This window comes from Cibotium barometz, chromosome 43 (genome assembly GCF_041138505.1).
Source record: "Cibotium barometz isolate CiBa-2024 chromosome 43, ASM4113850v1, whole genome shotgun sequence".
NCBI lineage: Eukaryota > Viridiplantae > Streptophyta > Polypodiopsida > Cyatheales > Cibotiaceae > Cibotium > Cibotium barometz.
This window is the reverse complement of record NC_141088.1, coordinates 13,030,762-13,047,486: the sequence shown is the minus strand read 5'-3', so window position 1 is coordinate 13,047,486 and position 16,725 is coordinate 13,030,762. Positions and strand designations below refer to the sequence as shown.

At 39.1% G+C, this 16,725-nt stretch overlaps 1 protein-coding gene across 7 annotated transcripts in view; it reads right to left on the bottom strand.

The window, feature by feature from the left end:
• LOC147613548 (RNA-binding protein BRN2-like) overlaps nt 1-1,676 on the bottom strand; it is a 59,427-nt gene extending 57,751 nt beyond the window's left edge. For 4 of the 7 annotated variants that reach the window (XR_015263217.1, XR_015263216.1, XR_015263218.1 and 1 more), the window contains exon 1: nt 1,280-1,674. Coding sequence is in view for 2 of the 7 variants with exons in the window: in XM_086781536.1 (XP_086637662.1) it covers nt 1,280-1,442 (163 nt within the window). In the remaining 5 variants the exon portion in view is untranslated. Of the gene's footprint in view, nt 1-1,279 lie in introns of all 7 variants that reach the window. The other 3 variants (XR_015263215.1, XR_015263214.1, XM_086781535.1) reach the window with 1 other exon arrangement.
• Nucleotides 1,677-16,725: the final 15,049 nt, after the last annotated feature.

Below are 16,725 nucleotides of genomic sequence, written 5' to 3'. Positions count from 1 at the left end.
TCATCGATGCAGTGCACATCAAGTAAGGTCCAAATTAGAGGATCTCTTTGCTCAAGATTCATCGATGCAGGCAATTACTTTCAAGGGCAACTCTACGGCCTATTCATCCTGGTTAGCTCAGCTCATGGCTCGGTGGGGACAGCAAAGACTGTGGGCTCGCCCACGGCTGTCATGGTTGGGAGGTGAGTCAAGCTTGCACCCCCTTGCTGTTTGTTTGTTCGTTTGTTTGCAGGATTCGAGTTTCGAACCAAGATCGATCACGAGGGGATCTGTGGGGATTTGACAAGTGTACTTCATGTATGTGGGCATCTTCCGATGGCGGAGAGCCATGTAAGGAATTCAAGATGAGCATGTTACATGCATTACCGAGAATGAGTGGATATACAAGGGTTCACCATATGTATCATATAAGTTCTCTTGATAGTTTGAGAGAACGTACGTGGTAGTTGTTTGTGTCACCAGCTGAACATGTACTATGAGAGGCACCTAAAGGCATGGCAGACTGCCGTGTGGACTCTAAGGCAGCAGGCAACCATAGAGTAGTAAATGGCAAGTGGCTATCGAAAACTTATGACTAATACATGAGTAATTTTTTGGGACTTTATGGCCAACTCGCATAGAGTAGATGTCAAGGGGCCATCAAGAACCTATAACACATGGCTATAGTAACAGTCCGTTATGGTTGGTTGCCATATGTAAGTGGACATCGACATGGACTATTGGGTAGAGCTAATATAATAAGTATCAAAGCTTGCCGCCATTGGTCAAAGAGTGAAGGACCAAAAATGCAAAGGCAAGGGATCAATGAGTAATAAAGAAATAACGCAAGTGAAGAAATCCTTGCCAGAAGTGATACCATAAAAATGCAGAGGAATGTACCATTTATAAGAGGCAAAGTTGTGCTGGACAGTCTAAAATTTAGGCTAAAACCAGTGAAACCCTTGCTAAAAGCCTAAGGTTTGTTGTAGCCATGAAAAATGTTAATGAAAGTCTAACTACACCCTTCTAAGACCATCTCACATCACTAGAATGCCGCCAAACTTTAAAAACTCAGTAAAAAACCCTGGAAGCCAAAGCACGTCTAAAACCCCAGTTGATCACAACAAAACCATCACCAGACCGCAGCTATAAGATTGAGGTCACAATAAAACCCTAACGACGCTGGAACTTAGCCGACGGGCCTAGGACCAGAAGATGAAACCGGAAACCGCCTACATGGAAGTTCACACATTCTCAAAGAAACAAACACTATGTATGGAAAATGCCTGTAAGTGAAAACCTCGTGAATCTTTTGTGGCCTTGTCCTTGATGACACTGATCTCGTGGACGATCCCCGCTTCTTGAAAGATAGGGAGAAGCTGCTCCTCTGTCATCTGGCGAGGAATCTGACCAACGAAAAGCTTGACGGTATCGAGGCCAGCGTCTCCATTCAGGCCATCCATCCTCCCTGTGTCTGTCTTGACTCCGCACAAAGCCCTAAGAAGCGTTCTTGGCTCTGCAGAAAACCCTAAAACCTCTGTTGGCTCGTCAGAAAACCCCGCGACGCGTTTGAGTGTCTATCTTGCCTCTGCAGAAAGACCCTAAGAAGCGTCTCGCAGAAAACCCTAGTGCCTGTCTTGGCTCTGCAGCAAATGCTCCACCCAGGCGCAAAATCTTGACAGAAATTCAGGTAGGTCATAACAACATTTTTATATACAACGGCCAACATAATTTTTCAATTACATAATAATAATAATAATAATAGTAGTGATTTCTTTAGTGATTCATTTTTACACCATGATAAGGATCATTTTCTCATGATGAAACTTTTTGGGTGGGCGTTAACAGATTCTAGGCAAACTTAGAATGGGCGGGGAGATGAGATCGCAAGTTCAAACCCCGCTTGCCGCTTGAGGTGGTGCCTTGTAAAGATGGGGTGTGTGTAGTAAAATCTAATTCACCAAACTCTGGAAAAAAAAAGGAAACGAAAACCCTCACATGAGTCCCTCATCTCAAGGTACCCGAAGTGTGTTAAATTCTAATTACAACACCAATCCGATCCTTAACTAAAGCTATAAAGGATATCACGAGGCTTAAGAAATAAAAGTGTCAAAAAATATTTTTCATAACCTCTCATCTACCTTTTAAATGTTTTACGAAATGACATTGAGTATATGTAGAAAAAGTGATAACTTTGCAATGTAGTATATGTTTAATAGTATAATGATGACACTCCTCAATTCTTCTCTTATTCCATGTCTTAATATACATGCACATCACAAGGAAGAAAAAAGCATGGTTAGTGCAAGTAATCAATTTGAAGTTTGGGAAATGTGGAGTCTCTTAAATTTAGCGGGCTCCCACCATGAGATTTTCATGCCCTATTCGTTTGATTTTTGAGCAACACTCATTTGAAGACTAGTGCTTTCGTTAAAAATAGTCCTTTTCTGTCTTGGTTACCAAGAATTGCTAAGTATGAAAAGGAATCATCTGCCTCTTTGCATCTTGCTTGATTAAGTTGGTGGGATATAATGCATAATAGGATTGGATTTTTATGATGATTACACATTTGCTGTCAAGTTTAATAAGTCATAGCTTGGTACAAGCTTGTGATTCACCTAAGGTTACATTTGTTAAGGTGTAAGCACCTCACGGTCTTTTAGAACAAAGTTAATGAGCTTAAATTATCCATACAAAATGTTGGCACGTCCATTAGGTTTCCTCATGAGCCGAGTGCACTACACAACTTGAAATCAAGGAAGAACGAAAAGGTGCAAGGAATGAAAAGTGTGCTACTATGTGTGCATGCGTGCGTGTGTGTTCGTGCATATGTGTGCGCACAGGCGTGTGCGTGTGTGTTTTTTACCCCAAAAAAAAGTATGCATGTGTGAGCATGTGTACGTGTGCGTGTGGGTGTGCATGTTATAGGTATATATTTTATTATATTTTTGATACACAATAATCATAGAAAAATATGCTTGATTAACTGTGTGCAGAAACTAGCTTAATAAATAAAATGTGTGAGTGTGCACAAGGTTAATCTATGTGAGAGTGTGCACTTTATGAGATATTTTTATTGGCCATGTGCCAAAAGATTGTACAAAATATTTATGCACACTTGTGAGTGACATTGCTATGTTATTAGCACATATGTTAGAAGAGTTTTAGTTATTTACACTTAGTGTGTGAACAAGCTCTAGTACTTGAGCTATTTTTGTAAAAGTGGAAAAGCAAGCCCTCATTTGTACACACAACTATTAATAGCTCTTTGGACTATATATTGAATATAATTCTCAAAATACTCATGTTGTGGAAGTGGAGCACAGGCACGAGGAGGGAGATTGCACCCAATAGTGTGGTGATGGTGATGTCTACTCTATCTCATGGTTTTATTTTATGTTATGCTTCAATTTTGTCAATTGAATTCAAGTCTATGCTTTAATCTTTGATTTATATGTGAGTTTTTAATTAATTCTTTGAGAAGTACATGAGATAGAGTAAGTGGAGTGGCATGAGATCTATGGGTACTTGCACTTAAAGAAAAGCAAGAAGCTCACAAAAATCCTAAGGATAAAGAAGACATAGGGTTAACTACTCTTAGATAAAACTTGGAAGGATCATGGGAATTTTTTGGACCCTTAGATGGAGATTGGAATCAAAGCCTAGCAATTGATGTCACCCTACAAAACCACTAGTGGTTTTACAAAAGTGGTTTAAGCAAATTGATGATGGTTTTCAGATCCTTCTTTAATTTACTGATGTGAAGAGAAAGGGTTAAGAATCAATCTCCTATTTTCAGAATTCCAGAAGTGGTGGCCACGAGCGACAGGATTTATATTATCAAGGGTTCGAGATTTTCCTCCTCCTTTTTCAATTAATAAGCGCTGAAATTCATTTGGAGAAAAAGATTTAATTAAGCTTGTGCTTAATTTTAATTAGCAATCGTGGCATCAAGGGTGGCGCGAAATAAAAGCGCAGGTGGATTTTTCCTCTCTCTTGGCAGCAACGCAACGGCGGGCCGGTGATTTTGGCTGCCGTGGAGAAGGCTCTAATGGCTCTCCTATCTCTGAAAATTCAGAGCTCCCAAATGACTGCACTAATGAGGGATTTACCTCCATCAATATTTTTTGTTTTCAATATGGAAAAATCCTATGGATTCAGATGTTGCTGTGTGATGATCCTCCGGGCTGCAAGCTGCGGTGTGCGGCCTCTCTGAGCTTGCTAGCATTCTTCCAGCGTCTTACCCTCCTCGCCTTCCATTGCAGCCCTCACCATCTTCTCCACCTCGCTTCGTCGCACAAGGCCATCTTCCCCATTGAATTTAATTAAGGTTTTTTCTTTTAAATCAAACCTTTCTTACTTTTTCTGTTATTCTTTTATGTCTACGGGTTGGCGAATTCGAATTTTCTTCTTCCTTTTCTTTTTCAATTCTGCAGCGATGGACGTTGGCTTCGTCTTGCTGTCCCTGAAACTGTTGCAAGCTGTTGATGGATTGCTACAGGAATCGCTTGCATTAGTTAACGCTATGCTTCCTAATGTAGACGATGCCAGATGCTTGTCTATTATTGATGATGTTGGGGCCATGCTACGTAGAAGCCCATACTATTGAATGGAAGGAGATGCGCATACAGTTAGGAGATGCGCAGACAACGCCAGTTAGCAGATGTGCAGCGTTTAATTTTTTAAAAAACTATTAGCAAAGGTTATCCCAAGTAGCCCTTATTAATTAATCGAGTACCCCTTATTAATTAATCGATTTTGATTTTTAGGTCATTGTAGGCCCCTATTAGCTTACTACTTTAATTGTTTTTATTTTTAAAAAAAAACATATACTACAAGCTTAAGCACCCGTTTTCTCTAAGCGTTGTTCGATTATAGACCAAGCCATAAAGCCTTATATTATCACAAGCCTTTCAAGGCTTACAACCTTCAAAAAGCTCTTATCTATTATAAGCTTTGAGAGCTTCTATTTTCCTTAACTTCACAAGCCTTCATAGCCTACCCCAAAAAAAAATGAGAGACGAAAAGAGGCAGCTTTACAAAAGCAAAATTTTCAGCAACAAATGGCGAAATCTCGAGCATGATTATTCGACAATATTTTTGACATTTCTAAAGAGTTTTTAAGCGTGCTTTTTCTTGGATTCTTCGACCTCAAGGAGTCTTAATAATTTATATTCCTACGTCAAGCATCATTGACTTCAAAGATTACGATTTCATCGATTTAAAGCAGCACTACCAACAAACAAAAATCTAGACTTCTTCGACGTGTTATTAGTTGGATTTATTTCGGCGTTAAGAAGTTCTTATGATAGTTATCTTCTACGACTGATTTGTTTCTTGGGCAATATTCTCGAGTCTTTTGAAGATTTCCATAATCGTGGCTTTTTGTTGATTATTCAACATCAACAAAAAATTATTTCTACCACTTATCTTTCGACAACGAGCTCTACTTCGAATATTTTGCCAACTCCTCGCACATCGGCAACACCTTATTACTCGATTGCGCATGAGATGAGTTAAGTATTATTATTTCAATAAAATTTTATTTCTATATTTAAAAATTTACAACCATTATCTTTCCACATCTCTCTTTCATCATGAATCCTCTACCCCCAACCATTCAAGAGCAACTTCAATCATGCCAAAATCAGATAAGTTTGTTGCTTTTGTAATTTTTAAATTACCTATTCTCAAATTATTCTACAAAAAAGTACTAAAATTTGATGATGATGAAGACTTCTACCACGACGAGTATTCCGACTCTTGAGGTAACATATTCATTTCATTTGATTGTTCTTACAATAAATTTTATTTACAACTTTTTAAAAATTTCAAGGAGAGTTTTTATGCATCAAAAGTAGAACTTCTTGGAGGAACTAGCCCTTCCATATTGAACTATACTTTATTAAATTTCACTATGTTTTAGTCTTGTGGTATGGGGGACACAAACATTAATCCTGTGTGAAGGATTTCGATGCATACTTATCTCTAGATTTATGTGGAATAATTTCTAGTTACCTAGTGGTACTGGTAAAACCTAAGACCATGCTTAATGGGTGTAGGTGTAACAGTACCACTAGTTACCTAGTGGTACTGGTAAAATCTGAGACCATGCTTAATGGGTGTAGGTGTAACAAGTAGTGCCATGCTTGACGACTGTATTATGGTCAAAGTAAAACAAGTGGACTATGCTATACAACTACACACGGTTGAAGTGTAACAAGTGGTTTATGAAGTTGATATGCCATGCTAATCGAGGTGTAACAAGTGGCAATACATGCCATGCTAGATGATGTATATAATGATACTCTCATCGGAATGTAACAAGTGGTGAGCGTATGTTGTGTTTGTGCCTATCAACGTTTCATATTGGGATTAACTGTAGAAAAGGCAATTAATCAAAACAACTAATGTATTTAGGTTTGTGAGATAGGTGATGAGCAATGTGCATGTCGCACACGTAAGATCTTGTCTATATCATATCATCTCAAATTATTATTATTTGTGATTTGATGATAAGTGTGAGGGTCACTGATTTGGGTGTCGCATGAGTTTTATTTATACAGTCAATGTTCACCCAAGCCTCTGAGACATGCCTTTGTGCCTCTGAGCCATGCTCAATCACTAAACCTCTCAGTCTATTTGTGGTAGTTCATGTCCATAAGAATCTCTGAGCCATGTCTAATCAACCTCTGAGCCATGTTCGGAGATCTCTGAGTTTATCTTGCAAGTTATGTTGTCACCAAAGACGAACACGATATTGTTATTGCAACATTTTGTGTTATTCGACTTCTTCTACACAACTGAGGACAGTTGCTTTTCAAACAGGATGACTGTTTACGAGTATATGTTTTATTATATTTTTGGTACACAATAATCGTTAAAAGAATTTTCTTGATTAACTGTGTATAGAAACTAACTTAATAAATGGAATGTGCAAATGTGCATAAGGTTATTTTATGTGTGAATGTGCACAAGGTTATTTTATGTGTGAATGTGCACGAGGTTATTCTATGTGCGAGTGTGTATAAGATTATTTTATGAGTTTTTTTTTTGCCATGTTCCAAAAGATTGTACAAAATAGTTATGCACGCTTGTGCATGGTGTTACTATATTATTAGCACATATGTTAGAGGAGTCTTAGTTATTTACACTTTTTGTGTGAACAAGCTCTAATGCTTGAGATATTTTTGTAAAAGTGGAAAAGCAAGCCCTAATTTGTACACACAACTATTAATAGCTCCTTGAGCTATATATTGATTACAATTCTCAAAACACTTATGTCGTAGAAGTGAAGCTACACGCATGAGGGGGGAGATTGTACCTAATAGTGTTGGTGGTGATGTCCACTCTATCTCATGTTTTTATTTTATGCTATGCTTCAATATTGTTAATTCAATTCAAGTCTATGCTTTAATCTTTGATGTATATGTGAGTTTTTTTATTAATTCTTCAAGAAGTACATGAGGTCCCATGACAGTGCATGTGCGTCTATGTGTGAGAGGTGTGTGCATTTATTATACATATATACATAAAAGACCAATCTTATAACAACGAACACATGTGGAACATAAACCTGATGCTCCACTTGATTTTTTAAGTTAGTGAGCAATAATGTGTGTGCACCCATGCTTGGAGTTCTAATGGTGTTGTATGGCTAGCTTTCTTCCTTGCTTTCCCATCAAGTTACCCTTGCATATATAGAGATGCCTCCTTTTATAAGTTTCTTTTTAAAGTGCGATATGTTTATTTGATGCTAGACATAAACTTGGATTTAAGTGTCTTTCAACCCATGGTGATGAGCTTGATATGTTTTTAGATGTAGCTTTATTATTTCTATGTGGATGCCTCCCCAAACCATATAATAAAGAGTTTGCCAACATGAGGGTAGACAATTATAGACATTCTCAAGCGCCTTTGTCATCATAGCTTCTTCAAAATCAACACCTAAACCTACAATTGGTCCTCCTAAGCATGATAATTTCCACCATAATGTGGGTCCTCCTTAGCATGGTAATATCGATCATTAATATGTGTTTACCTCCAAGATGGTAATATTGATCATTAATATGTGTTTACCTCCAAGATGGTAATATTGATCATTAATATGTGTCAACACCTAAACCTACAATTGGTCCTCCTAAGCATGATAATTTCCACCATAATGTGGGTCCTCCTTAGCATGGTAATATCGATCATTAATACGTGTTTACCTCCAAGATGGTAATATTGATCATTAATATGTGTCAACACCTAAACCTCCAAACAACTAGTCCTCCTTAGCATGGTAATATCGATTGTTAATGTGTGTTGACCTCTAAGATGCTACACTTTTCCCTTTTAAATTCTATTTGGTCTCCTAATCATGTATGCCATGCAAATTTGCATGGAAAAACCTACTAATAAGAATATTGTGTATCTAGTAGGGTCAGATAGCATATATGGTGGTCATTGTGTAGTTGGACATTGCTTATGTAGTGGGAGTTGTAAGCAGATACATGGCAAATCCAGGCAAGTCACATTGGGAGGCAATGAAATACATCTTACGCTACTTGAAGGGTACAGTGGATAAATGCTTATGCTTTGGTGAAGGGTCCATGCATCTATAGGGGTATTGTGATGCAGACATGGCAGGTGATATTGATACTCGCAAGTCCACTAGCGGCGGCGGGTATGTGTTTAAATTGGCTGGTGGTGCAATTTCATGGTGTTCCAGGCTACAAAGGATAGTTGCACATATTTCAGCCACCACAAAGGCCTCGAAAGAGGCCATTTGGCTTGGCAGACTAGTCACTGAGTTGGGATTGCAACAGCACATGCCAGTCATCTATTGTGATAGCCAGAGTGCCATTCATCTGGCTAAGAATGCCATGTTCCATGCGCGTACAAAGCACATTGATGTGCGCTATCACTTTATCAGACAAGTGATAGACGATGGTCTAGTCACATTGACTAAGATCAAAATGCAAGAAAATCCCTCAGATGTATTGACAAAGAGCCTCGCCAAGTCATTGCCGCATGAGCATTGCCTTGATTTGGTGGGAGTCAGATGATTCACACACACACACTTCTACAAGATCGCTCAACAAGATCTTTAAGTGGGAGGTTGTTGGGGGTAAAGCTCTTGCTGAGCCCCTTGTCACATATGTAAAGTGTGTACATATAAACACACATACACACACACACACATTATTTTACATGGCCAAATTGGCACGTGTCCGGCCGGGGACGCCCGGACACATGTGTACCCTAAGTTTTAATAACACTAAAGTAGTGAGTAAGTGAGAAATATACTCACGTTGAAATCTGCAGGGAGTCGACTTCTTCTTCTCTTCTCTGTGTGGTGCTAAAACCTGCTCGAACCCTCACACATTCTCACCGACACACTCTTCTCTACACCCTCTAGCCTCTACACTTAGTGTTTAAAAATACTTTGGAATAACTCCTCTTTGCTGGATTAGAAGCCTCATTAGTGTTAATCAACACTATTAGTGCTCATAAGCACACTTTGAAGAGCTTTGAGAACTTGAAGATGATGAGGAAGCTTGATGACATTTTGATGAATGAGACTTATGAATGCCTCATGTGGTTGGCCACCGCTTCAAAATCAAGAATAAGATCAGCAACAAGCCCTCACAAGATCACTTAGTTTATTAGAGCAAAGTGGAGAGGATTAGAGCAAGAAATAGCATAATTATGAAGCTTTAGTGCAAGCTTCCAAGGAAAAAACCAGACATCAGCTTGGTATTTTGACTCGTGCGCTTGATTCAGGCCACCATGAGGGCTGAGGCCTGGGCTGTAGGACCTTGAGACTTAGGGCTTCAAAAGAACTAAGCTTGTAAGGCTTAGGCTTGCCCACACGCGGCGTATTTCTGTACGGACAGCTGCGCTGCAGAGAACGTATGTCGACTTGCTCAGTGAGTAATGCCATGGCTGAGAGCGAAGTACACGACTGATGAACTGTGCGAATCCAAGCGCCCAAACCTCCACTTCATTTCCCTTGATGAAGGTTCGTCTCCACAAGGTGCTGGAAGGCCTCCACTGCCAGGGGTTCAGCTCCACAAGTGAAAGGATAAGGAAAAGTGAGGAAAAATGACCTATTCTACACCACAAAGGGGCCTAATCAACCAAAGCTCTAGATACCATGTTAGAATTCGTGGTGCTCATGCTAGATCAAGTATGTGGAGGAGAGGGACTCACAAAATACAAGAAAAATATATTGCTTATTAAGTTGTTTATGAATACAACTAAGCCTTGCTCAATACATAAAAGCCTTCTAGCTCCACCTTTAAATAGGTGAGCTAGTGGACCTTAAGTCCCTTCACACACACACCCTTCTCTTCCCCTTCTACATAATCTTAGTCTCTTAATACAAATCAATATTGAAATATATAATTAATTATCTTAATTAAGCTGATGAATATGATGTTAATGGCTAAAAGTTTGGTTGAGATCACCCCTCAAGCAATACAACCCATTGTTAATTATGTGGTAAATTTATGAGTTAGTTAAAAAAATTGTTAATCAAATGCTACCAAATTTATACTTGATTAATCTCTTAATCACTTAATTTGCACTATTTGGGTTTCATTATGTGTGGATTCACACATAAATTCTCATCTATTGGATCAAGATCATCTCCACCCTCCATTCTCTTCCACCTAAACAAGACATGGACAACCCAGAATGAAGATAACTTCCCGGTCCCATATTTTTGGAGATATAATAAAAAGAAAAACAAAGATCTTTCGAGATAGAGGATCCCACACTCTATAGCCCATTTCTCCTTCATCTCCATAACCCATGAAGATGCCCTTGATGGACTTCCTGTCAAGCTTGGACCTCTTCTCTACTGGAATAAGCACATATGCTTCACAGCCAAAAACTTTCAAATGGTCATATGAGGCCGGTTTGCCACACCAAACCTCCTCAGGGATGCCATTCTCTAACGCACGATTAGGAGACCTGTTACATATATGAACCGCGGTTTTCAATGCTTCTCCCCAGAACTACTGCGGGAGATTAGCAGTGGACAGCATGCAACGGACTCGCTCACATAGCGTACGATTTACCCTCTCGGCCACCCCATTCGAAGAGGGATTATAAGGAGGTGTGAGCTCCCTCTTAATTCCCTGCTTCTCACAAAACTCGTTAAACACTTTAGATACATACTCTGTCCCATTGTCAGTTCTCAAGCACTTTAGTTTCTTACCTGTTTGAGTACTCACATAGGCATAGTACCTTTTAAATGCATCTAAGGCCTCATCCTTATGTTTCAAGGGATATGCCCACAACTTTCGAGATGCATCACCAACAAAAGTGATAAAATATTTCATACCACCATATATTTTCACAGGCATAGAACACACATCAGAATGAACCAAATCAAGTGTTTGAGACTTTCTTCGCACACCAGAGTAGTAAGAACGTTTTACTTGCTTTCCAAAAATACAGTCAGGACAAAAATCAAGATGAGATTTCTTTACATCAACTCTCTTAAGAGAAGAGAGTACCTGTAAGCCCTTGTGGCTCATATGACCAAGCCTCTTGTGCCAAAGCTCCATGTGAGACTTCACATCCGCAACAGCAAGACACTCTCCAGAGATAACCTTTGAATGCAAGTAGTACAGTGTGCCTCTTTTGCTGCCTTTGGCTATAAGCATAACACCCTTGTGCATCTTCCACATGCCACTGCCAAATGTGATAGAGAAACCACATGCATCCAGCTGACCCACTGATAGCAAACTCTTTTTGATGCCAGGAACATATCTGACATCATGGAGCTGCAGCTCTTGCCCATTCTCAAGGAGCAACTGTATAGTCCCTTTGCCCTCTATATTGCATGCATGATTGTCCCCAAGGAACACTACCGCATGGGCCTGGAGTATACGAGGCAAACGCATCCACATTTGGAGTTACATGGAACGAACGAAGCCCCTAAATCAACAATCCATGATTGAGGCATCTCATCATGGGTGGTCAGCAAAGCATCTATGACATCCTTTCTGTCAATGTGCAAGTCACATTTGACATCACTAGCACATGACTCAACAGAATTTGATGCAACAAGTATGTCCTCTGTGTCTGACAACTCAGTGATAATGACACTAGAGGCAACATTGGCTTTTTCAGCCTCAGAGGATGGTTTTTCTTTCGCATCCTTCTTCTCATCTTTCTTGTTCTTGCGCTGCCACTCCTTCTTCCTCTCTCTTGCTCCTTATTAAAGAACCTGCAGTCGGGCTTTTTATGCCCTTTTCTGCCACATTGATAAAAACAAGTAACCTCAAAGCCTTTCTTTTCCTTCCCCTTGCTCTTACTCCTTGCCCTGTTAGAGGAACCTTCAGCGTTCTTGCTTCTACCTCTAACTTGGTAGGCACCACCTGACTCACCACTTGTTTTCCTCCTTATTTCTTCATTGAGAATAGAGCCCTTGACTCCATCATAGCTCAACAAAGAGGAGTTACTTAATGAGACAACTAGTGTCTCCCACGAGTCGAGTAGTGTCATCAACAAGAAGATAGCTTTCAGCTTATCATCAAATGGAGGAAGACCTGTGTCTTGAAGCTGGCTCAGGATACCTGTAAAACACACTCAGATGCTCGGATGCTAAATTAGATTCATCCAGTTGCATATTCACCAGCTTCCTCAAATCAGGTGAACCTGATTAACTGGCGTGGCATTCTCATAATAGCCTTGAGCTTCTTCCAAATGTCAGAAGCTTTATCTCAAGACCCTTGACAGAATATCATCTGACACAGCCATCTTTATATACACAACAGCTTTCTTATTCAGCCTATTCCAATCTGCATCTGACATTGTGTACGGTTTTGTACCCTCAATTGGCGTATCACACTCTTTCAGAAAGAGTACGCCTAAAATGCGCTCCTTCCACAAGTCAAAGCCCTGCCCATCAAATTTTCGAATCTCAAAGAGATTCTTGAGCTCAGATGATAAAGCCATGTAGCTGAAATTTACTGTTTTTAGCTTATAACACTTGTTACCTGTCACCTCTGCTACCTGTCACCTGGTTTTCCCTATAAAACCCTTTCAAATGTTTGCTGAAATTTCCTGTTTTCAGCTTGAAAGACACTTGAAATAGCGTCTAGAATGCTTCCCCAGAGGTCAGCAATGAGCTACAAGAAGAATGTCCAAAACTGAAATTTCTCGTTGCCAGGGAAAAATTTCTCACTAGGGAAATTTGTTTTTCGAAAAATCTCACCGAAATCTCTTACACAGCAGCGGAAAAGTTGCTTACACTTATCGTAAACTCCAATGTCGATTCAGGAAAAAATTTACAAAATTATAGTGAAAAAATAGCAAAAACGAATTTGCCTGTTCATGTTCCTGGAGCTCGCGAAGAGCGACGACGAGCGGAGATGGCTTTGATACCAGTTTGTAGAGGCCAGAGGGTGTAGAGAAGAGTGTGTCGGTGAGAATGTGTGAGGGTTCGAGCAAGTTTTAGCACCACACAGAGAAGAGAAGAAGAAGTCGACTCCCTACAGATTTCAACGTGAGTATATTTCTCACTTACTCACTACTTTAGTTTTATTAAAAATTAGGGTACACATGTGTTCGGGCGTCCCCGGTCGGACACGGGCCAATTTGGCCATGTAAAATAATGTGTGTGTGTGTGTGTGTTTATATGTACACACTTTACATATGTGACAAGGGGCTCAGCAAGAGCTTTACCCCCAACACTAAGAGTGTTATTAAACACTAATGGTGAATCTAATCACCAATACAAGTGTCATTAGTAGACGCTAAAAATGTGCTCTTAAGCACTAATCATGTTTTTTAAACACTAATAGTGATCTTAATCATCAAACAAAGTGTTGCTTAACACTAATGTGGTCTTAACCATCAAAGGAGGAGGTCTTTAACACTAAGGAGGCTCTTCTTCATCAACATTGGAGGCCGGGCACACACCATAAATGCCACATTATAAGTCTTCATCGTCAACCCGCTTCTATGCTTACCTTGGCAATCTTCCAAGGAGAAATGGTGCAACCATAAGCCATTGTCTTCATTCCATAAGCCAAAGAGGTTGAAAATTTTTGGTTTTTCATCAACAAACTCAGTTTTTGAGTAGTTTAAAGTTGGGCACATGTACACTAAGTGCACATCTTTAATGTTGTTGTGTATCACCCTTGAGGCTCTTGTTTGTAAGAGGCATAGGCATGCCATAAGCCATATGCTCTCATTTTCCAAGCCCAAGGCATGTTATTTCACTGCATATTGTAAGGTTGAGCATAACATCACTAAGTGCTCTACCTTGTTGTTTGTCATGTTTTTAAGCATCTCTTCGCATTGTCTTTGTAAGAGGCATAGGCAACATTATGAGCCATGGCCTCTCCTTCTTGAGCCAAGAATGATGTACCTTATTGGTTTGAGCATTTACCTCAACCACTTACTCACTTTCATTAAGCTTGTACCTTCAAACCCTAATGGGTATCATGTAACCAACATGCACAGAATCTTTTGTTGTAATTATGGAGTAGACACTGCCCTTGACCAATCCATAAGGCAAGTGGTAAGACCCTCCCTTTCCCTTTCCCATATAAATCTACCTCATAACCATTACTCTAAGAAGGAAGGCCCTCATTACCCATGGAGGAGGTATGGTATTCAAGGAAGCATCAAGCATGTTGAAGAAACATCTATGTGCAAACCACTTAAGCAAGGGTGGCAGCCTTGTTTTGATCATTGTGTGAGAATGGTCAAGGTGGAAAGCATGTGGAAGCAATGGCATGTATGTCTAAAGCATGTCAACAACAAAAGGTCAAGCAAGCACAAAGAGTGGGGTGCACCATCATTAAGGTGTACATCTTCATCGACATCAAATAAAGACTTAGATGGCATCATTGTATTAGCCTCTAAGGCTCTAGGAACATAGTTGTAAGTCCTAGATAACCACACCACCATGACATCCTTGTACGCCTAATGTTATAAAGGCAACATATGTCCAATACCACCTATTCCAATCTACTTTCATAGTTGGTATTGAGGGGGGGTATTAAGAGACTAAGGTTATGTAGAAGGGGAAGAGAAGGGTGTGTGTGTGAAGGGACTTAAGGTCCACTAGCTCACCTATTTAAAGGTGGAGCTAGAAGGCTTAGTTGTATTCATAAACAACTTAATAAGCAAGATATTTTTCTTGTATTTTGTGAGTCCCTCTCCTCCACATACTTGATCTAGCATGAGCACCACGAATTCTAACAATTTGGCAATAGTATTGCCAAGCTAACCCCATAACTAACCTCCTATTAATACAATTAAAGGAAAATTAATTAATATTAAGGAGGCTCCACATACTTTCCTTGACCTACAAATTCACCCCTTAGTTGTCATTAGGGAAAATTATTTATAACCAAGCTCATATTACAAAACTAGCTTGGCAATTAGGTGATTTGGCCTAATTGCTTGTATAATATTATTTAATGCTTTAAATTTTTTATAGTTTAGGAAAACTATCCATAAAGACGACCATTAATTAGCACTTAATAAATCACCTTAATACATCAATCAAACCCAACTTTAATATATATAATAGCCAAATTGGATTTGTCTCCTTTGCTTGTTTTTTAAAAAAGTTCTTATCTTGTTGCACCAGTTAACTTTGCACTTTAATTATAAGCGGGGTGATAATAATTCATGAAAACTATTTGCCAATCACTCCCTTCTCTTTATATGCTTGATCAACCTAAAATCCTAGAATTGTCTACTTTTAGGCTCGATTGGAGAGCTATGACTTGTAAGCTATCTCCATAATTGAGGGAAGCACCAAAGGTTCTTCCAACCATATTAACCCCTTGGTAAACAAAAAAAAAAGACAAATCAAGGGAGATTTCTCTCCGATGAACTTGTGAAGCTAGGGCCAAACACATGCAGTGCATAAAGGCATGTAAGGCTCTATTGCATTAGATGCCTATATCTTAAAAAATCTCAATTACCTATACCTCATGCATAAGGATACTCTTACTATACCTTGAAAAATCACATGCATAGGATACTCTTCCTCTATCTTTCTCTTTGTTATTTATCATATGAAATTTAACTTTTCTTTTCATCTTTCTTTAAAAGTTACTTTACATTTTCTTTAACAATTATCATATTAAAAAAAAAATAATTCTATATTTTCTTGAGTTTCATTTATTGAAATCTCTTGTCAAAATCAATCAAGCAATCTCTCTCTCTCTCTCTCTCTCTCTCTCTCACACACACACACACACACACACACACACACACACACACACACACACACACGTTGGTGGAAATGCTTTCTTGAACCAAACTTTATTCCTTTGTTTCCAAGTTCCAACCAGCTAATTAAAATTTATTCAATGCCCCACTTTTCCTCACCAACCTAGATTGCCTCTAACGGTTTTTTTTAAACCATCACCAACCTAGATTACCTCTAACGGTTTTTTTAATTGATATAAAAAAATCGTTAAAGGCAATCTAGGTTGGTGAGAAAAAGGAGGGCATTTCTTTAAATTGGTATTAAGCATTGTTGTTAATAAACAATTTGCACATAAGATAGATGTTTTCCTAGTCAATCCTCTCTTATTTTCTCATGCTCTCAACCATGTGCCCCCCAACAACGTACTAAATGTGTTATTTGCCAAGCTCTTCATGCTCACTCAACTTTTATCGTCAACATTACCCATCATTAATGGCAATGATGAAATTGCAACTACGAACATGTTCTCCCTCATTTTCCCTTGCTCGTCTTCCTTCTTTGTCTAC